This window comes from Haliotis rufescens, unplaced genomic scaffold (assembly GCF_023055435.1).
Source record: "Haliotis rufescens isolate VD_foot unplaced genomic scaffold, xgHalRufe1.0.p SCAF_2, whole genome shotgun sequence".
Classification (NCBI taxonomy): domain Eukaryota; kingdom Metazoa; phylum Mollusca; class Gastropoda; order Lepetellida; family Haliotidae; genus Haliotis; species Haliotis rufescens.
This window is the reverse complement of record NW_025963890.1, coordinates 68,477,146-68,502,990: the sequence shown is the minus strand read 5'-3', so window position 1 is coordinate 68,502,990 and position 25,845 is coordinate 68,477,146. Positions and strand designations below refer to the sequence as shown.

General features: G+C 38.9%; 1 protein-coding gene across 1 annotated transcript in view; it reads right to left on the bottom strand.

The window, feature by feature from the left end:
- Nucleotides 1–25,845, bottom strand: part of LOC124113974 — a 75,375-nt gene that overhangs the window by 16,676 nt on the left and 32,854 nt on the right. Inside the window, exons 4-12 of the mRNA XM_048400469.1 lie at nucleotides 15,082–15,231; nucleotides 10,567–10,707; nucleotides 8,755–8,895; nucleotides 8,485–8,628; nucleotides 4,313–4,462; nucleotides 2,474–2,614; nucleotides 2,204–2,347; nucleotides 998–1,144; nucleotides 333–479 (exon numbers count right to left, since the gene is read on the bottom strand). Of these exons, the coding sequence (XP_048256426.1) occupies nucleotides 333–479; nucleotides 998–1,144; nucleotides 2,204–2,347; nucleotides 2,474–2,614; nucleotides 4,313–4,462; nucleotides 8,485–8,628; nucleotides 8,755–8,895; nucleotides 10,567–10,707; nucleotides 15,082–15,231 (1,305 nt within the window). The remainder of the gene's footprint in view (nucleotides 1–332; nucleotides 480–997; nucleotides 1,145–2,203; nucleotides 2,348–2,473; nucleotides 2,615–4,312; nucleotides 4,463–8,484; nucleotides 8,629–8,754; nucleotides 8,896–10,566; nucleotides 10,708–15,081; nucleotides 15,232–25,845) is intronic.

Sequence of the window (25,845 nt, the reverse complement as noted above, 5' to 3'; positions counted from 1 at the left end):
TGACGAGCGAACGCTTTAACCACTAGGCTACCCGACCGCCCCAGTTTACGTTTGAAGAGTGTATAGACTTGTAAAGACTTCTAAAGTCCACAGAGTTGACCATCCAGTTATCAAAAGATCATTAAAAGTATGGATTAAGAACCTGAAGATACGGATTGTCACTCAGTTTGGAAAATAACTGTTTTTGTACCATCCGTAAATTGCTTGATATCATATGTTACAACATTTTTAGAAATATTCAGATATTTATGAATTTCTTCCCCATATGAAAGAAGGCAATTATGAAATGCATTAAGTTAACTCGTTAATCAATCACAAGAGAATACACATACTTTGCATACAGTCTTCTCCCGTATAACCACTTTCACAGCCATCAGAACACACCCCAGTGATGTGATTACATTTTGCAGATGGTGTCTTACAGTGACGGTTGCGGCAGTCCTTGCTGCATTCTTCTCCATAACTCCCAGAACCACAGACTGAAATTAATTATTATCTAACTTATGTGTTTCAGGCTACATTTTAAATTTTGATTGACAGCATGTATACACCGATTTGCATATTCATAAGCTTTATGTCAATCACAAACAGATTGTAAAAACATATAAACATAGTCATAGTTCTTGCTTCAAACACATACTTTAAAGTTGCCCTAAAATCACTTGTTTTCGACTTTGGGTGGCTGTATAGAAATGACAATGAAACGAAATATATATGTTGCGATGTTGTTGTTTTTTGTGAAGATACTTAATATTAATTTCTTGATTTGAGTCTATGTTGTGAAACAGAAATATGCCCCCCAACTCGACGAAAGCTGTCACAAGGACTTCCGTGCATCCAGCTCAAGAAGCAATTCTATGTCAGATGCTGTCATCCTTTGATAAATCCAAGTGTGCTACCTATCTACTTTCCTGTTTAAATTAACTGTCACACATGTTTATTAGACACAACACGCATCAAGTTAATTCGTTAATCAATCACAAGGGAATACACATACTTTGCATACAGTCTTCTCCCTTGTAACCACTTTCACAGCCATCAGTACACACCCCAGTGATGTGATTACATTTTGCAGATGGTGTCTTACAGTGACGGTTGCGACAGTCCTTGCTGCATCGTTCTCCATAACTCCCAGAACCACAGACTGAAATTAATAATCAGCTAACCTATGCCCTTCATCTATAATCGGCGTACTTTAACATCTTATCCTAAACTGAATGAAAAATGTTTAAACCAAAGCTCTGTCCATCTTGCAAGAACTATAACACGACATACTTTAAAATTTACTAAGTGTTGAATATTCCTATCTTAATAATATTCATGTGAAACGTCAATAAAAAAGTTTCAAGTACAAATGTCTCAGATGCATATTTCAAAATCTAATTATGCTATTGAATAAGAGAAATATTTTGTCCAAACAGGGATTAATTCTTGGAGATTTCTTAATTTTGTCTGCAATAACTTAGTCGGTAGATCAGACAAGCGTGTTCGGGTATCAAACCCGCACAGTTAATTTAGCATTATCAAACGTTACAGCCACATTCCTAAAAACAGGCAAAACTAACGTGCGTCGCACAAGTTACATGTCGTATGCGTGAATGGTAGCGTGACTAGTTATCATTAACGTCTATTGACACACGAGGTGTTCCGTGACACTGTATCAATTTACACAAAGAAAATAGAAAAGAATTCACGAACCTTTACTCACGATGTGATGCCAGTTGTTGGCAAAGAACAAGCATATTTACAGCCATCATGCTACTTACCAAGAGAGTCCATGTATTACTTTCATGAATGACAGAACGTCTACGTTTCATCATATTTATTTGTCTCTCTAATTATAATACTGAAAAAAGTACCCGCACACGACTTCTTGCATAATGTGAATTATCTGTGATCAAGGTCGGAACATTTGAAACCTGGTGTTGAGTTTATACGCGAAAAAATAGAACAGTGAAAGTGTGAAGGCAATATAGAACAACACAGTCGCTGAATCAGTTAAATAAAAGCAACTGAATAAGTAGGTTGTGTTAATAACAGCAACAAAAACGTTTCCATAGACATACGAAATCTCTCTTAAATGCAAAGCCCATTGTACGATTCCGACTACATCAAGTAGGGATGATACCAGGTCTTCGAGAAATAGTAAGTGTATCCCGCCAAAGCGGTCGCACCCGTCATACGATCTTGTGTTGACTATTACCTTGAAGACAGTCTGTTCCTCTATATCCAGCCGCACATCCATCAACACATTGTCCTTGTATGACGTCACAGCTGAAATCTGACTTGCAGTGACGAGCATCACAGCGTTGCCAACAGTTGGTTCCATAATACCCAGATGTGCATTCTAGAAAATTACACTACCATATCATAATCTTAATCACGATTACCAGCCAGCTTGTTATCGCAGTACATACAAACTATAGTAAGCGTATCCTGCACCCGTCATGCGATCTGATGTGTTGACTATTACCTTGAATGCAGTCTGCTCCTTGATATCCAGCCGCACATCCACCGACACATTGTCCTTGTCCATCACAGCTGGAGGCCACCTTGCACTGACGTGCATCACAGCGTTGTCCACAGCTGCTCCCGTAATACCCAGAAGTGCATGCTGGTAAATAAAATGAATGAAAAACTTCAGTTGAGCGTAGTTTTGAACAAATCAGTTACATCACGGTGTGTCTGCACGATGCGGGAGGAAGCCCGAAGTGATGTAGGTCTCACACGTTTACCACTGTCGTGGAGCCAATGACCATAGGTGTGGTGCTGACAGACCTGGAAACACAGTGAGGACAAATCTGGTAAAGGGGTGCAACTACCTACATCCAATTGTGGCGTCTCAGACGACTTGACCACCTGTGCCTCAACTGGAACTGTCATGTCAAAACCCAAATATTTATAATGTAGGTGGTATCGTGATTTCTAAAGTGACGTAAGACGTGTCAGGCAATAACTCCACTTTGTCAATTATGTAAAAATATTAATTAGATATGAATCAGGAAGGTCACTGATACTGAGCTTTTTTTGATGCTATCACGTTTTCATCGGATGACCGGCTAAAACGACAAGGCTTTACATGAATTTGAATTATCCATTTGTTTATTAGAGCTATCATGCCTTTTTACATCTTATTGCATGTATCAAATGTACGGAATATAGCATTCTTCATGCTAAATGGTTTGAATGAATTTCTGATATCAGAATTTAAGTGAGGATAAGAATATAAAAGCCACTGAAAATCATAGCGTGCATAATATTAGAACATAATAACAGAGTAATCCTAACGTCGCCTCGACCATTGTGAGCGAACAATACATGAATGTGGTATCTGCCTTGAAATTACACAAAGCATATTTCCTGTTGGAGAGACTGTTGCATACTAATAAACATACATTAATATAATACATATCATTTGGTGAAGGTTAAAATACAACGGGAAACTGTGTTTTGTTTCATGTCACCATAACATAAGATGTTCAATTTATTACCTGCGATGGCAAACATAGCGGGGTTCCTAAAAATCATATGTGTCCTTGGGTCATATCACATCACGAGGCAACAGTGTATTGTCTCCGTCATTCGGACGGCATTGTTGTACAGGACGAACGTGCTGACGCTACCTCTCGGGAAATATCGGAATTTAGACACTCATGTCGAAAACATAGCATGACATGAACACTCATATAGTATCCTCTATACATCTCTAACCTGCTTTTCACCTGTACCAGTGAAACAATTGAAGCTTGAAAATTTCAGTGGTGACTTATCACGATCCTAATGTCTTTAAGTACAAGATAGGGTATGTGACATCACCCTCTGTTTCCAATGACCCCACTCCTTGGAACATAGAGCTAGATGTTGACGGCTATGTTTAACGGACATGATCATTCTTACATTACTACTGGCTGCTGAAACTGCCGTAGTCAGTACAAGTCTTAAAGGTATGTTGACCACAATATACACAGAAGACACTTGTGCTGTGAAGTGGCGACCAAACATATTTGTAACCGAGAACATAAAGTGGTAACTTTAAAGAAAATGAAGCAATCCTTGTAATGTTTAGATCTAACGATTTGTGTGACGTCATCCCTCTCATTGTGACGATAAAGCTATTTTGCTACGGTCGTGAAGCACAAAGTATTGCCACATATACTTTGAATGTTCGTATTCGTTAGCCTGCCAGTCTACATGTTGTTATTTAAATATTGGTGTCTGCAGTGATGCATGTTTAGACTTTTTAACTGAAACGATGAGTGCGAAACATGACTTTAGAGCAGGGCTATGTGATACATCCACGTCAAAAACGCACTTGTACAGTCTGGTCCTGTCCACCCTTGTTGGCACCCTGACCAACTTGGACATGCCCCTGTGTCAGGTGGACAGGAGTTGCTCCTGTAGAGGCAGTGACGGGAGTTACAGTTCTTGCTACAGTTGTCTCCATAAAGTCCAGGCGTACATGCTGCAATAAATGATCAGTTATATAACTGGTTGAGTCAAATAACAATTACTTTCACTGTTCCGAATTAAGTCGTAGTTTAACCTATTGTTATAATTATCAAATCTAGACTTGTTAATTCAGTAGTGATACGGTATGTTTTAACCACACATTTCACCAGTGTGACTTTGACTTGCATAACCACATGCATAAGGAATTATATCAAAGAACAAAACAAAGGGTTGTTTTTATTGAATGTTCCTTCTGGTCTTCTGCAATGTTAAGCCACCACGTCAGGATATACATGCAGATAGCGTATTGCATGGGCTTCCCGGGCAGATGTCTGACAACTTTGAACAAGTAAACAACGACTCCCGAAGATGTATCTGTGGTATCTGTGGCGATGTTGAAACTATTCCTGGCCCTGTTGGTCACACTCCTGAAAAGTTTACGATGCAGCGAGAGTTGCTCGACAAAATTAAATCTGTGAAATTAAACGTCATGGAATTGAGAACTGAGACCATGAGTATCAATGACTCTTTAAAGGCAATCAGGTCAGATATGGAACATTTGTATTCAAATGTTGACATCATGCGGCTTAGATGATGGTGTATCAAGGATTGGCAAACTAGAAGAAAGACATGGTGACGAAACAGTTTTGACGACACTTAAGTACAGACCAGAAGAGAATAAAAATTGAAAAATAGGAACAATAAAGAAAGGAAGAAAATGTGGCTATAAATGGTCTGCATGGGGCGTCAACTGATAGAACAATATAAAATAATATGATTACTCATTACTTATAAATTTAACATCATCATCGAATACTATATCCAAGGACTTACATGTCATAAATTTCGAAACCATGCTTGCCGTAAAAGGCGACTTTGCTTGTCGTAAGAGGCGACTAACGGGATTGGGTGGTCAGGCTCGCTGACTTGGTTGAAACATATCATCGATCCCTATTGCGTGGATGGATGCTCGTGATATCAATCACTGGATTGTCTGGTCCAGGCTCGATTATTTACAGACCGCCGTCATATAGCTGGAATATTGCTGAGTGCAATCCGACCACAAAACAACAAACCAACCAACCATAAATTTAGAAACGCAATGGCACAGTTTAGATGCAGTTCCTATGGCAAAATAATTGAATCAGGAAGGTTTACTAAAGAAAAGAGAGAAGATAGCATATGTGTTTTTTTGTAAAGAGAACTGTTTGGAAGATGAATATCATTTTATTTTGATCTGTGAAACATATGATGATTTTAGCGCCCAATATATAGCACCAACATATACTGAGTCAAATTAAAAACTTCACATTTTTAAAAGTAATCCCATATATGATATACAACGGACAAATGTATCAGAGAAGGTAATTTTTAATCATTAATGTCCAAAGAAGGATTTTAATTAACGGTGGTAACCATAATTTGTTACAAGCACCTATGGTATTCGGTAATAACATCAACAGTTTAAATCATAAGTGCCAAGCACGAGAATCTGATGGCACACAAGTTCAGTAGCGTGTATGGTCACAATGTGCGTTGACAACTCCGCATGGACCTCGTGATGCTTGTGAACACATGATTGGGAAGTCGACGCCATTGTTGCTGCAAAATGATGCCAAGATCTTGCAAATTCTGTGGTTGGTTCTGGAGAGTGCGCAGACTTCTGCCAAGAGCATCCCAGACGTGTTCGATGGGATTGAGGTCGGGAGACCTTGACGGCCAGTCCATGACGTTGACTCCCGCATTCTGAAGGAAATTCCTTGTCAAAATTGCTGTGTGGGGTCTGGTATTGTCGTGTTTGAAGATAAAACCGGGTCCATGTGCTGCCATAAAAGGCAGAAGTTCTGGTGCCAGTACCTGGTCGCTGTAAGCAGCAGCGTTGAGGTTGCCACGGATGACAAGAAGCCTGGAACGTGCATTGCCACAGAAAGCACCCCGCACCATGACATTGTCGCCTCGAAATCTTTCAACTTCCTGTACACAACACTAGGCGTAACGTTCATGACAGCGCCTCCAAACCCTCGCCCTACCATCAGCAAATCGAAGATTAAATCGGGATTCATCACTGAAGACGACTTGATTCCAATTCCTCTGAGTCCATCGTAAGTGTCACTGTGCCCACAATTGACGTTGACGTCTGTGTAATTGAGTCAGAATCGGCCCGCAGTATGGCCGTCGTACTTGAAGGTGAGCAGTTCTCAGACGGTTTCGAACAGTTTGCGCACTTAGTCTACCCCTAAACAGTTCATTTCTGGTTGATGTAGCCGTCAAAAATCGGTTACAGAGGTGACGTAAGACAATCTGACGATCCTCTGCATGTGACGTCACACGTGGTCGACCTGGCCGAGGGCCGTCATGACAAATGGCCGTAAAGACTTTTGTTTTCTTATGTTTTTCTTCTTTTGTTAATGACTGCTAACAAGGATGGCTGAAAACACGTGCGGTTTTATGGCCACGTGACCAGTTCCAAGTGAAAAAACACTTTTGCCACTATAGTGCTGTGCACATAATTTTGATCGATTCACCTGCACAAAAATGGGTGTTATCTGAAGACAATACATGACCATTACTGTTTAAATACACAATAAGGGCCCCACAATGATAAATGGTCAAAATGTTAAAATTTGAAGTTTGTGAAGTTTTTAATTTGGTTCAGTATATTATACCTATGCTGCTAGATATACGATTAATGTATTATTATCGTCCATTGACAAATACACTTTCGAAAACCTATCTCATATACTGAACCAAAAAGGAAATGTCCAATATTTAAAATGAGTTAACTGAACTATATGTCTTAATTTTGTCTGCAATAACTTAGTCGGTAGATCAGACAAGCGTGTTCGGGTATCAAACCCGCACAGTTAATTTAGCATTATCAAACGTTACAGCCACATTCCTAAAAACAGGCAAAACGAACGTGCGTCGCACAAGTTACATGTCGTATGCGTGAATGGTAGCGTGACTAGTTATCATTGACGTTTATTGACACACGAGAAAACACCGTAAACACATTCTTTTTCACACGATTACCTTTAAAACAAATGTCAAGAATCCCCAATAATGTTCGTGGCAGCCATCGGAATGTTGCACTCAGGCATGCGTACTGCTGACGTTGCATTACAAGTTGGTGCGTATGGGAAGACAATACAACGTCTGAGGAAGCGTTACAATGCAACTGGAATAACAACTGATCGTCCGAGAAGTTGACGTCAATGGGTAACAACACCAACTCAAGACCGCTATACTGTAACGTCACATTTCCGCAATCGTTTTCTCCAAGCAACTGTTATTGCACAGACCACTCAAGAAACGCATACCAACAGAATCAGATTTCAAATCGTTCTTGGAGATCCTGATTTATCATGTTGATCAGTACGAGTTGTTTTAATATACCACATCACATAGTGCAGCAAGTACACGCAACCGGAAGTACATCTGTCCTTCAGTCAAAGTTGATGCTGGTAACTGAGGTGTTCCGTGACACTGTATCAATTTACACAAAGAAAATAGAAAAGAATTCACGAACCTTTACTCACGATGTGATGCCAGTTGTTGGCAAAGAACAAGCATATTTACAGCCATTATGTTACTTACCAAGAGAGTCCATGTATTACTTTCATGAATGACCAAACGTCTACGTTTCATCATATTTATTTGTCTCTCTAATTATAATACTGAAAAAAAGTACCCGCACACGACTTCTTGCATAATGTGAATTATCTGTGATCAAGGTCGGAACATTTGAAACCTGGTGTTGAGTTTATACGCGAAAAAATGGAACAGTGAAAGTGTGAAGGCAATATAGAACAACACAGTCGCTGAATCAGTTAAATAAAAGCAACTGAATAAGTAGGTTGTGTTAATAACAGCAACAAAAACGTTTCCATAAACATAAGAAATCTCTACTAAATGCAAAGCCCATTGTACGATTCCGACTACATCAAGCAGGGATGATACCAGGTCTTCGAGAAATAGTAAGTGTATCCCGCCAAAGCGGTCGCACCCATCTTACGATTTTGTGTTGACTATTACCTTGAAGACAGTCTGTTCCTTTATATCCAGCCGCACATCCATCGACACATTGTCCCTGTATGACGTCACAGCTGAAATCTGATTTGCAGTGACGAGCAGCACAGCGTTGCCAACAGTTGGTTCCATAATACCCAGATGTGCATGCTAGAAAATTAAACTGTCATCTCATAATCTTAATCACGATTACCAGCCAGCTTATTATTGCAGTACATACAAACTATAGTAAGTGTATCCCGCATCCGTCATGCGATATGATGTGTTAACTATTACCTTGAATACAGTCTGCTCCTTGATATCCAGCCGCACATCCACCGACACATTGTCCTTGTCCATCACAGCTGGAGGCCATCATGCAGTGACGTGCAACACAGCGTTGTCCACAGTTGCTTCCGTAATACTCAGAAGTGCATCCTGGTAAATAAAATGAATGAAAACCTTCAGTTGAGCATAGTTTTGAACAAATCAGTTACATCACGGTGTGTCTGCACGATGCGGGAGGAAGCCCGAAGTGATGTAGGTCTCACACGTTTACCACTGTCGTGGAGCCAATAACCTCAGGTGTGGTGCTGACAGACCTGGAAACACAGTGAGGACAAATCTGGCAAAGGGGTGCAACTACCTACATCCAATTGTGGCGTCTCAGACGACTTGACCACCTGTGCCTCAACTGGAACTGTCATGTCAAAACCCAAATATTTATAATGTAGGTGGTATTGAGATTTCTTAAGTGATGTAAGATGTGTCTCGCAATAACTCCACTTTGTCAATTATGTAAAAATATTAATTAGATATGAATCAGGAAGGTCACTGATACTGAACGTTTTTTGACATTTACTCTATCACGTTTTCATCGGATGACCGGCTACAACGACAAGGCTTTGAATTATCCATTAGTTTATTGGCGCTACCATGCATTTTTACATTTTATCGCATGTATCAAATGTACGGAATAAAGCATTCTTCATGCTAAAGAATATAAAGAATACAAAAGCCACTGATAATCATAGCGTGCATAATATTAGAACATAATAACAGAGTAATCCTAACGTCGCCTTGGCCATTGTGAGCGAACAATACATGAATGTGGTATCTGCCTTGAAATTACACAAAAAGCATATCTCCTGTTGGAGAGACTGTTGCATACTAATAAACATACATTAATATAATACATATCATTTGGTGAAGGTTTAAATACAACGGGAAACTGTGTTTTGTTTCATGTCACCATAACATAAGATGTTCAATTTATTACATGCGATGGCAAACACTGCTGAATTAGGAGTCGCTCATGTAGAGGCAGTGATGGGAGTTTCAGTTCTTGCTACAGTTGTCTCTTTTACTGTTCCGAATTAAGTCGTAGTTAAACCTATTGTTATAATTATCAAATCTAGACTGGTTAATTCAGCAGTGATACGGTATGTTTTAACCACACATTTCACCAGTGTGACTTTTACTTGCATAACCACATGCATAAGGAATTATATCAAAGAACAATACAAAGGGTCCTGTTTATTGAATGTGCGGATCAACAATTGTCTATGTCATATTACCCAAAATGAAATCTGGATACAATGTATGGAATACAACTTCTTTAATTCTGTAAAGGGGTATCACAGCGTTGGTTACAGTTGGTTCCATAACCACATGCTAGAAATATAAATAGTCGAATCATAAGTTTAGTCTTAATCAAAATTATCTTCCAGCTTGAAATTTGCATACAAAACTGGAAGCAGACACATCACCATTGCTTCCGAAATGCCTATAAATGCCAACTCTTTGACTTCGGCTTAGATAACATACACGCACATACCCTCCCTAAACATACTGAGTCAGCAAATCTGAAGACAGTCATCTGACTGTAATGATGCACAATTAGTCGCAGCTACAGTCAGACTTGCTGTGACGAGCATCACAGCGGTTGCCACTGTTGGATCCATAATACCCAGATGTGGATGTTAGAAAATTAAACTGTCATATCATAATCTTAATCAGGATTACAAGCCACCTTGTTATTGCAGTACATATAAACTATAGTAAGCGTATCCTGTACCCTGTCATGCGATCTGATGTGTTGACTATTACCTTGAATACAGTCTGTTCCTTCATATCCAGCTGCACATCCACCGACACATTGTCCTTGTACGTCACAGCTGGAGGCCATCTTGCAGTGACGTGCATCACAGCGTTGTCCACAGTTGCTTCCGTAATACCAAGAAGTGCATGCTGGTAAATAAAACGAGTTACAAAATTCGGTTAAGCGTAGCTTTGAACAAATCAGTTATATCGCGGTGTGTCTGCTTGATGAAGAAGGGAGCCCGAAATGATGTAGATCTCTCTCGTTTACCACTTTCGTGGAGCCAATGAGCAAGGGTATCGTGCTGACAGAAAAGAAACACAACGAGGACAAATCCGGCAAAGGGGCGCAACTATCTTCTTCCAATTGTGGCGTCTTGACCACCTGTGCCTCAACTGGAACTGTCATGTCAAAATTCAAATATTTATAATGTAGGTGGTATCGTGATTTCTTGTGTGAAGTAAGACGTTTCAGGTAATAACTACACTTTGTCAGTTATGTGAAAATATGAACTAGATATAAATCGAGAAATGTTTATGATATTGAACGTCTTTTGACATTCACTCCATCTTGTTCATGGGTGCCAACATGCATTTGTACAATTTATTGCATGTATGTACAGGACATAGGATTCTTCATGCTACACAATTTTAATGACTTTCTGATATCGGAATTTAAGTGAGGATAAGAACAAAAAGCCCCTGATTCGTACAATATTCTGCCCAGAATCATGGCGTGCATAATACTAGAACACAGTAACTGAGTAAATCCTGCCGTCGCCTCGACCATTGTGAGCGAACAATACATGAATGTGGCCTTGAAATTACACAAAGCATATCTCCACTGTTGCATACTACTAATCATAACTGTATATAATACATATCATTTAGTTAGGTTACAATACATTCAACGGGAAACTGTATTTTGTTCCATGTCACCATAATATAAGATATACAATATATCTCTAACCTGATTTGCTCCTGTGGCAGTGAAGCTTTTCAAGATTTGAAATTTCAACATGTCTAACTTATCACAATCCTAATGTCTTTAAGAGCAAGATCGGGTCTGTTTCCGAATGACCCATCTCCTAGGAATAATGAGCTACACGTTGTGGGATATGTATAGCGGACTTGATCATTCGTACATTACTACTAGCTTATGATACTGCCGTAGTCAGTATAAGTCTTAAAGGTATGTTGACCATAATATAAACAGTAGACTCTTATGCTGAAGAGTGGAGACCAAAAGATTCGTAACCGAAAATATTTAGTGGTAACTCTAAAGAAAATGAAGCAAGCCATGTTATGTTTACATCTCCATATGTGTGTGACGTCAACCCTCTCATTGTGACGATTGAGATATTTTTCTACGCTCGAGAAGCATACGGTATTGCCACTTATATTTTGAATGTTTGTATGGAACTTTAAATTTGACTTTGACTTGCATAAACACATGCAAAAGGAATTATATCAAAGAACGATACAAAGGGTGCTGTTTATTGAAATTGCTGATCGTTTATTATCTATGTCCGATTTCTCAAAATGATATCTGTTGTATACCTTCCATTATCTTAATAGTGCGACAAAACCCTTTACATATCCAATAGAAATCTCTGCGAAAAGCAGAGTCGAGTGGACGATTCCGACCATATCTTGAACAAATGTTTATGAATCACTATCAAATAGTAATGAAACCAGGTGTTCTCGAAAAGGTGAGCATATTTTGCCCCACTAGTGGCACCCGTCACAAACATATGCAAAGGCAAGTCAAATGTTCACCTGAAAAAATACGGGAACATCTGGTACAAGTCAAAGCAGGGTATTGCATTGGATATCATTTTTGTCACTGATGCGTCAAGTTTAGAAATGTAATTCACATCTCTACCATAAAGAAGTTCAAAGCTTTAACTGAGGCCTTGACTGGTGTATTAACAATCAATGACTATCAAAGATTTTAGGACATATAAATATTTGGCTATAATGATAACAATGTATAGTAACATTTATTATGCCTCAAAGTGAGATTGACCTATCAGAGAGCAGAACTACTAACCCCATGTAAACCTGTATACCGTCAGTAAAAATCCAATATGGTTGTTACTGACATAATGTGAGACCGTTTATCGCCTCTGACAGCCATCTTGGAATTTTCAACACCCACTTCACATATTTCACATATTTGTATTCTACTATAATTAATTGCGATGTGCAAAGACATTCATTTTTTAAAGAAACTACGTTCTTCACTTTATCACTAGAAATTATAGAGAAACAAAACTTACAACGGAGGTCACTGATTTAGAAATAGCAACGTCATAGAACAATATATAGAATGACGTCACATGCAAGAAATGTGACGCTTATGACGTCACATAGCAATATAATATACAGCAGCCCGTCATTGGGGACAAACGGACCACAGATTTGTGTTTACATTAGAGCGTTGTATCGTTAATATGTACTAGCCCTGTCATTTATGCCGATTGTAAGTGTCAAGTTTTCACTTTGACATGACATGTGCGATGAAGGTACCAAATAGTGTAACATTTTCTGCATAGTAAATTCGTTATGGTGTCTGTAGTGGCCGTATACGCTGTCATATTAGGTTACCAAAAACATATAAAGCTAACGCCTCGCCCAATATTTTTCTGCTAACCTAATATACACGGTATACGGCCACTAAAGACACCATAACTAATAGTATAGTCAGGAGCAGCTTACGTGACTATACTAGTAACAGAAATGGTGGTGGTATCCTTGATCAATTGGCAAAATTATTTCAAAAAGCACTCTGAACGCGACTGATACTGTGCTTGTCGTAAAAGGCGACTTTCGGGATCGGGTGGTCAGGCTCGCTGACTTGGTTGATGCATGTCATCGATCCCATTTGCGTGACACTATGCTCATGATGTCAATCACTGGATTGTCTGGTTCAGACTCGATTATTTACAAACAGCCGACATATAGCTGGAATATTGCTGAGTGCGGCGTTAAACAACAAACAAACAAACCATCACATCACAAATCAAAGAAAATGGAAAATAATTCAAGAACACCAACGACGTGGTGATCTCTAGTGCTGGCAAACAACGTTCATATTTACAGTCATTATATGAAATATTTGTAAACGTGATGCAAAACTATTTGAGATTTATATTTGTATTAATAATGTAGAGATATATAGTTTTACCAGATATCTTTGAGAGTGAGAACATTGTAAATTATAGTTGTATTAATTCATAGACCAAGAGATAAGTTCGCCCAACAAACACTGCTTGCTTAAAGCTACAAAACAGCAAACTGTTCAATATTTTGTCAGACCAACTCTTTTCCTAATGCATGCTTCATTGCGGCGAGGCGTACTGCCTATCAAGGATGTTAGACAATTATGAGTCATACTGTCTCAATATCTTACCACCCCCGCTTCTCTAACGCATATAGTTTTTGAGATTTTCTTATTGATATTGTCCTTCGTGATTGCCCAAATATACTGAACAGCATTGAAAATGCACCACCATGAAAATGGATGTATATTTTTATCCGGGCTCAAGCCATATGACAATATATAAGTGAATGAGTAATTTACAACGTTCTGGACGAAGCATGAAGAAGAACAGCTCGTCAAAACACATTCCTAAATTTGTTGTGAGCGAAATCGCCAAAAAACTGCGTGCACATCATGGAAAACGTGTTTTGTTTCACGGGAAGCATGCAGAATAGGGCTATAAAAGACAGACTTTTAAAAGCCACATGACTTGTTGCTGCAGACGTAAAGGGTACTGACACAAGAAATGCCAAGATAAACAGCGTGAACGTGCCTTGGGCATGCTTCAAGTTGGTACGTCAAGTAGAGTCTTTGCACAACGTTTTCAATGCCATCATTCAACAGTCCTCAGGCTAATGAGCAGATACCAGCAGACAAGAACCACCAGACATCGACCACGTCCGGGTCAACGTCGTGCAACTACATCACGTCAGGATCGCCATACTGTTCGTCGGCATCTTCGTGATCGTACACTTCCGGCTACCAGGACTGCAGCAACCGTACATGGAAGGCCGACGGAACTGATCAGCGCTGATCATGACACCGTACGTCGACGTCTCCGCTCAGCAGGGCTACATGCTCGACGTCCATATGTTGGACCCATACTCACTGATCGACATCGAAATGAACGTCTGCGTTGGGCCAAAAGGCATCGTCATTGGAGATTGCGGCAGTGGCATGGTGTGCTGTCCTCTGAGTCCCGTTTTCATTTACGGAATGCTGAAGGACGACTGCGAGTGTGGCGTCGACGTGGAGAACGTTACCACAATGACTGCGTTGTACAGACAGATCATTGGGGGCGGGGGGGCCGTCATGGTGTGGAGCGGCATCAGTCATAACCATCGAACAGAGCTCAAGAGTTAATACCCTTTACTACAGGAATAACATATTGGCAGGATATGCACACCTTCCAGCAAGATAATGCAAGAGCGCAAGAATCGTATGACTCGTAGTTAGTAACATGGTGTTTTGACTATTACCTTGCAATTGAGTACAGTCTGTTCCTTGATATCCAGCCGCACAACCACCAACACACTGCCCTTGTACCACATCACAGTTCGAGCTGAATTTGCAGTTACGGGTATTACAGCGTTGGTCACAGTTGGTTCCATAATAGCCAGAGCCACATGCTAGAAATATAAATAGTCAAATCATAATGTTAGTCCTATTCACGATTATCTGCCAGCTTGTTATTTGCATACAAAACTGGAAGCAGACACATCACCATTGTTTAATAAAAATGCCCTCGCTTTGTACGCGCGCATCCCTCCTTAAATATATTCAGTCAACAAATTTGATGACAGCCATCTCACCGCAATGGTGCACAATTGGTTCGCAATTAAAAAATAAGATAAGAAGTCAATCCTAGGGTTTCTCACCTTTCAAGAACAAATGCTTAAAATAGCGGGGCTTACCATGCCTTTTTAATCATTACATAGCTCTTGTAAACTGAATGAGAAAAGGATTTTTTTTAAATATTAAGACTTCTTTTCCCAGGTTAAGAAAATACCTGTCTATCGCAGCGGGTCAAAAACACTATGCTTCTGACTAACTTAAGATAGATACGCATTAGTGACTCTGACATTCAAGACGTGGTGTTGACAAGCCTTATGAATTACTCATCAATGATGTATGCCCTTAATCTGTAAACTTTCATTTCTGGTAACAAAAGCGGAAAGCTATCGCCATAACAAACACTCAATGAACTATTTTCTAAGAATATTACAAAATAGTTTAGATTGCTTTTGATTGTACAAGAATGCTTTGGGGTTTCTAGATTCTGTTGCATTGTTCTGTCGAAAATGTGCCGTAAGCTGTCCACATGTCCATCTATATCCAAATGTTTGAAAGATTATTGGAATATATGCTTTAAATTACGTCATTGGTAGGTCTAGATGTTTTGCAATGATGAAAATCTTGACAATTGTTTTCAAAATATGAATCGGACGAATATAGTTTCATGAGATATGCCTCATATTTATGTTTATTGTTTGACATGTTGTGATCATGACATAAGACGAAATTAACTCCAAATAAAGTCTTTTGTATATTAAATTTAGTTATAAATGTGTCTAAAAATAACACAGCAAACAAAATACAGTTTCCGGTATCCGGATTCCTTCCGTGGTATCCGGCATTGGACACCTCACTGGAAAGCATGTATCCTGGAATCCGGGTATTCGGCACCGAATACCTCAATCTGAGTGTCAAAGAATCCGGCACCGGATACCCCAACGGATACCTCATTCTGCGTTTCAAAAAATATGTCACAATTTGGGTGGTGCATTTTGTCCAATTAAGTGTGAAACACCTAAAAATATATTTGAAACTTACTAAAATTTCATATTCCTGAAGGTATCCGGAAGGTATCCGGCAGGTATCCAGATGCGATTTTTCGAGGTGTAATTCTAGTAAATAATGCTAGCCTGGGCATATCAGATAGCTGTAGTAATATTCTGTGTTATTTTTGTTGTAAATATCCCCTTAAAGTTAAGATCTATGGGCATGTACTTTAGGAGAAGACAATTTTTCCTTTTCATCTATAATTCCTTTAACATGTTAAGTTGTTTAATGAACAAACATCAGTTCTAATACATGTATGATGATATCCATAAATTTCGTCTTCGGACTTGCAGTTTGTTCTGAGTGAAAGTATAAAGTCATCGACTGTGTGCTCACTTGGGCCTTTGGTCCTGGTTAGATGATAATAGTATTATTTGTAACGGTACAAGTACTTGTTATATCTAGACATACCATTACTTCATTAAGTTTGAAACACAATATGCTTCATTCTGAGGGTGACTGTGAACATTTTTACTGAAAGACATTGAAAGTCAATTTGACCTTCAATATCAGCTGCGACTACATGTATTTCAAAAACAATTGTAAAGGGCTTCATATCACTTTTACCACTTATGAAGGCCCTAGATAGAATTATATGCAAAAATGAAAACATGGCTTATGATACTCATTGATATTAGGTGACTGTGATTTGTTACCACTGCTCATACATGAGTATTCAAATAACATAACATATAATACTGCATGCATAATACTTCACAAATATCTCCAGAAATAGGCATTTTAGTGATAATGGAAAAAATACTTTATGAATGAACTTCACTGTTGCCTTGATCTTGAGTTATCACTTTTGACCTTGACAGTGATTTAATTTTACCTCAGACAATGGTGAAGATTATAATGAAGTGTTTTCACTCCATGAGCTAAATACTGCCCTTGGCCAAGCTTATATACTGCGACAGGAGATGACAATATACACTATCAGCTCCTGAAGCATTTGCCTCAGTCATGTCTTGAGACACTCTTAGACATTTTTTTTATCAGATTTGGACTTCAGGGAATTTTCCATCCTCTTGGCGTAATGCCATTGTCATCACTATACCACAGCCTGGCCGGGATCATTCAGGTCCTTCAAATTATTGACCTATATCATTAACTAGCTGTGTCTGTAAATCCATGGAACGTATGGTAAACAATAGATTGGTTTGGTACTTGGAAACAAACAATTCAATCACTAACATTCAATTCGGTTTCCGGAAAAACAGAACCATTAGTACTATCAATCATTTAGTACGTTTGGATTGATTTATAAAAAATGCCATTGTAAATAAACAGCATGCGGTATCAATCTTTTTGGACTTGGAAAAGGCATATGATACCACATGGAAACATGGTATTTTAAATGATTTACATGATTTTGGTTTGAGAGGCCGTTTGCCTCAATTTGTATATCAGTTTTTAACTGACAGGCTCTACCCTGTCTGATCATTATATTAAGGATCAGGGTCTACCACAGGGCAGTATATTGTAGGTCACTTTGTTTAGTATTAAGATTAACAGTTTGGCAACTGTATTAATGACTCAGTTGATGGGTCATTATTTGTTGATGATTTTAACATTTCGTGTCGTGGCAAAAATATGCGCACTATTGAAAGACAATTGCAGCTAAATAAAATTCAAAATTGGTGTGAAAAAAAATGGTTTCAAATTTTCAAAATCAAAGACAAATTGTATTCATTTTTGTCGAAGTTCTAACCCCCATAAAGATCCTGAATTGTTTCTTGACGGTACTCCCAATTAAGGTTGTTGAGGAGGCCAACTTTTTGGGACTTGTTTTTTACCATCATTTGACCTATTTGTCGCATAACAATAAATGCCTGAAGGCTTTAGATTTATTGAAAGTCGTATCAAATTCTAAGTGGGGAGGGGAACAGACAATCTTCCTCCACTTATACAGATCACTTATTCGCTCAAAATTAGATTATGTCTCGATTGTATATGGTAGAGCTTGTAAGAGTAATCTGGAAAAATAGATACCGTTCACCATAAAGGCCTGAGACTCTGTCTTGGCGCATTTAGGACATCTCCAATTGATAGCCTTTATGTCGAAGCTGAGGAGCCTTCTCTTCACCATCGCCGCATTAAATTGTCTCTTCAGTATATTACAAAACTACGTTCAAATCTATCAAATCCTGCTTATGATACAGTTTTTCATCCACAATATGAAGAACTGTTTCAGAAGAAACCCAAACATATTCCACCTCTTGGCATTCGGATGAAATCCCATAATACAGTTGCCAGTATAGAACTGGATACTGTATCTCCATACATACTTTTATCAACTCCACCATGGCAGTTGGTTCGACCGACAGTGGACCTAACTTTTGCTAATAACAAAAAATCAGAAACTAAGGACTTACAATATCAACAGGATTACATACAGTTAAGGAGCAAATATGACTCTCATCGTTCTATTTTCACTGACATATCCAAGGATGGTGAGAGTGTGTCGAGTACCACTGTCATTGGATCAAAAACTATATCTTCCCGATTACCAGACAACAGTTCTATATTCCCAGCCGAATCTAAGTCAATACTCACAGCTTTGGAATACATTCAACAGCAGTCCATCCACAAACAATTTATAATATTTTCTGATTCACTGTCCTGTCTTCAGGCAATTAAAAACATGTCTTCGGGTCATCCATTCATCTTGGATATATTGCAAATGTACAATGATCTTGCCACTGGCCAATACGACATTGTCTTCTGTTTGTTGCCACGCAATCTCGGCATAGTGGGTAACACAATGGGTGATGCTGCTGCAAAGGCAGCACTCAACAAATCTGTGACACCACTTCTTATCACATACAGTGATATTAAACCTGTTATTAGATGTTACATCCGAGATCAAATGCAAAAGAAGTGGGACACCCAAGTAGGTGTAAATAAGCTACGAGCAATAAAACAAACCATCAGTTACACTTACTTGGGTTGTCAGTCCAGATTTGAAGAGGTCATTATGCAACAATGTGGTATTGGCCATTCTCGTTATGCACTCGAATATTTGTTAAAAGCTGAAGATCCTCCATTCTGCATCCCTTGTGATGAGAGAATAACAGTCAAGCATGTTTTGCTTGACTGTGTAAATTTTTCTCCCACAAGGGATAAACATTATCATTCATCGTCTTTAAAGGATCTTTTTAATAATGTCAGTTCTCCTTTAATTCTTGTTTTTTTAAGAGAAGTAGAACTAATAGATAAATTTTGAATAGATGATATGCATTTTAAATAAGTTACATATTATCATCAACTGGGATTATTGATGGTGGTGCCACTCGGGTGGTTAAAGTAGCGTAAAATTTGTGTTTCTTGATAGTAACACGTAAATCCATTCTCGATCAAGGTAAGTAATATTGACTTGAGTTTTAGAACTTAGATTGTATTGTCTTTTTTAATATTGGCTAGTATACGGTACAGCTACTGGTAGCCAAAGTTTTGACATAAATGCTGCTGGGGAGTCATGCAGGACACATAGGTACTGTAAGTCCCCATAACTATTTGCAAAAAGTCAGTTTTCTATGAATGTATTTAATGATCAGTGACGTTAACCTGCTGTATATCCGAGTGAGTGAGTTTGGTGTACGTCACTTTGAAAGGACGTCACAGTAACATATAGCAATAACCATGATAAGGATGAATCTAGGAATCGAACCCTCGGCCACTGGGCTCTGGCACAGTGAACTGTTAATGGCGGTGAATCAGTGTTGGGAGTTCCAGCTTTTTTCAATTACTCCCATTGTTGCAAACTGGAATAAATGTCAAAATTCAATCAAGCGCCTTCATTTTATTGGCTCAGTCAAATAAAAGTTGATCACACTCTCTGTTTCAGGTTGCAGTTTTCCCTGTTGTTCTGAAGCAATAATGTGTTGAGGAACACTGGAATATAACTTCTCATTTCCTCATACCCCAAATAATATGTATGTTTCCATCAATATTCAGACCATAAATGATAACAGTAACCACTTCATGATCATGCATAAAAGAGACCATATGTGGTATTAGAATATTGTAGAAAAGGTGTAATGCCAAGTAGGTTTAGGTTTTTAAATGTATGTTCTTTGACATTGGTAATTGGTTACGTGATTTCCGAAAATGTATCTGTGGTACGCTCATAGCCAAGTGTGGCAATGTTGAAACTACTCCTGGTCCTGTTGGTCAAACCTCTGAAAAGTTTACGCGGCAGGGAGAGTTGCTTGAAGAAATGAAATGAAATTAAACGTCATGGAATTGAGAACTGGGACCATGAGTATCAAAGACTCTTTGAAGGCAATCAGGTCAGATACAGAAGACCTATAATCAAATGTTGGCATTATGGGGTTTAGATGATGTTGTATCAAGACTTGGAAAACTGGACGAAAGACCAGGTGACGAAACAGTTTTTGAGTACAGGCCAGAAGAGAACAGAATTGAAAACAGGAACGATTTGGTAGGAAGAATAATGTGGTTAAATACAGTCTTCTTGAGAATGTGACTGAAAGAATAACAGAATGCAAAGGAATTGTTATAATATTTTGAACATGAAAAGTTAAAGCACACGACGTACGATTTACCACGGACAGCCACAGCAACCAGAAATCGTAATAAGAAAAAACGAACACCTCGACCGATGATCTCTGATGTCCTCACATTCAAACAGCGCTATCCTTTGAGACAACTCAAGATAACAAATATAGATACTTTTACAACGGGAATCTCATAATCAAAGACAACAATTACCAGCCAGATACTACATGTAGGTCCCATAATGATCGTGGCAATCCTGGACAAGCAACGAACAGAACCATCGAAGAAAGCAACAAGGTCAGACATAACGGTGTGGTCGAGCCCGTGGTTGTCAGGGAACACAATCTCACATCAACGTTTATATTTTTTAACGTGAGTGGATTGCTTACCAAATTGACTGACAATGACTTTAGTTCAAATTTTCATATCTTTGATTTCGTCGGTATGTCTGAGACTTGGGGAATTTGACCTTGAATCTACATTTAGCAACAAGAATAGCCAATTATGGTTGTTTGTCTGGCGGGATAACGGTTCCAACCCGGAAGTCATTTAAAGAATATTATAAGTATTTACATCTTGGTTAGAATGCAATATTTATACTACTTGAAGAGATTTTATATAATTCTGACAAAGCTAAACTAATTGTCTCTGTTAATGTTCATCCAGAAGGGTCTAATTGGTATGACCAGAGAGGAAGTCACTATGAATCAAAGTACGGAATTACATTACTCCAAGAGGGTTTGTTGGATGTCGAAGTTCTCCTATTTTAACGCCCGCACTGCAGTAGATGTAGACTATGTAAGTGACAATATTGCTGAACAACTGAGCGTAGATCACTTTGACATTCCAAATACCAAGGAGGAAATATTTAAAGCCATTGGGGAAATGAAATGTAATAAATCAGCGTTATGATGTACGAGCATTATTATTCAATTGCATAAAAGGAGTGATACTCAGTCCCAGAACAGTTACAGAAGGATTAAAGTGTTTTAGTAAGGTACATACAGCAATACTTAATAATAGGTTAATGATCATAGGTTGTGGTATATAAGGTTATAGCACTTTTGACAATATTCTTATTTTACAAGCAGTTGTCCAACGTTACCTATCATAAAATAGAAGAAAACTATGCGTATTGTTAATGCTAGTGATCCTACTTCCCATGCTTTGAGTGTCTAAAGTCCGCTATTGTTCACTTGTTTATAAATTTAATTAGCAATCGAAGCAGAGGCCTCCCGTGGACCAAGTATCCTGCACAGTTGTTTTTACTGTTATTGCAGACGATGTTATCTTAATTTTCTGATACCAGGAATTCTATCTTAGCATGTGAAATGGGAGTATGATTGACAGCCGTTTGTATGAATACTTGGGATTAACGTTTACTAAATCTCTATCATGGTCAAAAGATGCTTCCTTGCAAGCAGAGAGGATTTTATATGGTGTTTTTGAGTGTTTGTCAACATTTAAACAATTATCTCCCAGCAACTGTTACTGACCACTCAAGAATGAAACTCATACCAACAGAATCAGAGCTCTAATTGTTCACTATCAGTTGCGACAGCATGGTCGGAGAGCCAGGAGGCCATACGTTGGGCCAATTCTTACCCAACGTCATCGACGTCAACGTCTTGCACATCTGCGTTGGACTCGACGTGAATTGCAGCGAGTATTCTTTAGTGTTGAATCCCGTTCATCACTCTCCAGAGGTTACGGTCGACCTCGGGTTTACAGACGGAGAGAGATCGTTTTGGATGAGCTTGATCTGTAATGGTCTGGGCTGGAATTGGACACGGATATCGCACTGCCCTTGTTGTCATACGTGGAAATCTAAATGCGATGCGCTACAGTGACGAGATTCTTGCTCAGCATTTTTTCCCTTACCTTAACGCCAACGCAAATGCCAAAGCCGACGTGACGTTTCAGCATGATAAAGTCACACGGCATGCATCACACGGGACTTCCTGCAGGCTAACCATGTTGATGTTATGTCTTGGCTAACCAAACGTCCGGAAATGAATCAAATTGAACCTTTGTGGGATACTAGAATCAGCCTCAGAACATCCGGGAACTTGAAACTGCCTTCCTTGCAGAATGGAATAACATTCCACAAGAAATAAAGGCATTAGTGACGTCCATGAGACGCCGATGCAGAGCTGTGATTGATGCTAACGTTGGCCACACACGGTTTTGATAATGTGTCTTTCAGGAGTGATACCACTTCCACAGTAGCGTTCCAGGTCGTTCTACGGATGTTTCAGGGATTGATTTCTGTTGATATCAACTCACAAAGCACTACATGTTGTGAAATATTAAGTCATAGTTTACATCATCATGACAAATAGATGTAATTTGATTACAATCAAGTCCAACGTTACTTTTTTGTTCAGTGATTCATCAGTTATAAGTGTAAAATATACAAACAAAACAGTGTTTCAGTGGTTCGATTCCAGGACGCGCCATACCAAATGACGTACGTTACATACTTACGAATGCAGGCACTTACTCACGCATGCACTTACGCACAAAGACAATTACGCTCGCGGGTCGGCGGTTCGATTTCCGGACGCGTCATGCCTTACGATTTTACGCAGACACTTACGCAAGAAGGCACGTACAAAAGCAATTACGTGGTTTGATTCCATACCAAAAGGTCATGCACACGCGGGTCGGTAGTTCGATCTTCGGACGCTCGATATCAACATGTTACGCGCGTACTTATGCCATCAGGTATTTACGTACGCACGCAGGCGCGTACCCACTTACTCACGCATGTTGGTGGTGCGACCCCCGGCCGCGTCATACCAAAACATGTGACGACTTAAGCACACAGACACTTGCGTGGACACGTTAAGTGCGGACGCGTCATGCTTAAAGTATTAAGCACTCCGGCAGTTCCACACGCACTTATGCACGCACATATGGCATCCAAACATCCTGCAAACCTTATTTAATTGTTTTCCATTGTCAGATTGTCAATACGCAACGTGGTATATCGGAAGGGAGAGTCCATTGAATAGATTGAATGGTTGTTGGCGTGTCAACGTACCCCGACGGCGATAATCGTTGCTCATACCAATCATTTGATCGTTTGATCCGGGCTCAGTTTTTATATGCAGACCGCCATCAAATATCTGGAACATTGCCGAGTACGGCGTTAAACAACACTCACATCTTATTTCAAACTGTAACCATTTCAAATATAGACCATATACATATTTCTTTAAAACCAATTCACTGACTGTTTCGATTATTCGGCAGCAAATATACATTAACCAGCTGAACGGTGAGATAAGCCCCCCTCACTGTTTTGTCTTTTTTCACTTTAGACATTCAATGGCCATGGTAGAGACATAACGAAGAGCCAGCTGCGTTATGGGCAATAGCTCCAGTCGAAGGGCCAAACTGAACTTTGTATGGTATGATTCGTTTTCCTGTGTTGTTCATTATGAATGTTTCTCCGTTAAAATAATAGCAGCGGAACAAAACGCAATCCGACAAGTAATTGATGGCAAATATACAGCTTCTCTTGGAATATTAGTAAAAATATACAATTTGTATGTACATGTATAAATTCAATCTGCATGATTCGGTGAATTATGTAAAATTGCTTTTGTAAAACTTGAATAGACCAACCAAGAAAGATATCGATGGAAAATTGATATCACATGTCACCGCTGATAAAGTTCAATTTATCGCACAATATATAGTCTATATTATTTGATAATACTAAGTGTGTGATCATGTACATGTTCATTAAAGTAATGTACATACTAGTCAATTTGATCATAATGAAAACGCGATAATGTAGCATGCAATGGACGAAAAGCATGATATCTGTATTTGTCATCGATATATTCACATCGGTCAATGAGCCATAAATAGCTGCGCCAGAGGCAGTACTGGTGTCTGTAGACTAACATTTAGTCCCAGAAATAACATTTTCGTAGTTAAAAAACGTATATACAAGCTATAATCCAATGAGGCCCAGAAAAATCTAGACTGAGTTGGTTCCTTTTTTTAATTTTTATTCTCTATGGTCCTTGCGACACTGCACCAGCATCGCATATATGACTTATACATTTTTGTACACGAGATACATTGATAATTTTAAAAGTTAAAACGTATCTAAATAGTAAGTTTGCAGGTTTAATAATATACACCTCTGACATGTTTCCTTTTATTTTAAGTTGGTAGAGACAAATAGTGACTGGTATCTGATTGGTGCAACTTGTGTCCAGTCGTTGTTTCAGATGGCTCAATTTGATTAGCTCTAAAGATCACGACGGCAAGCAGCCCTCGGCTTGCTAGTTTATCATACAGACCGTTAAGTAGTTTGTCTGAACCATATTCAGTTCCCCTCCGCCCATCCCTTACTGTAATGTTATAACCCAAAATGAAGCAAGCCTAGATTTTCTTCAGGTTCAGGCTGAAATTACATCGTCCTGGGGCTCCTTTTCAATTTAAATATAGTCGATCAATTTTATCGATAAATATATTTTCAAAGACTAAGCGTTTGTCTAACCGTGAAATACAACTTTCCAAAACATCCCATGTGAATAGACAAACTCTCTATATCCCTTTCGATCATAAACTAGTGTCCAAAAGAAACCATACCAACTTATTTTCAAAATTGTTTTTTACTAAGTGAATTGTCAAGTATGAAAACATGCCAATTCGTATTGCACATCCCAAACACAGCATAGTCGATAAAAAATACCGGGAACACGTGATCACTTCCGGGAAAAAACGTAAATTTCGTGAAAGTGACATTTCCCTCACTAGCATGTTCTGCACGTGCAGAAAAACTGTATAAAACGGCTGATCAGACACGTTGATATCACAGCAACAAAAAGAACACAAGATATGCCACGTTTGAC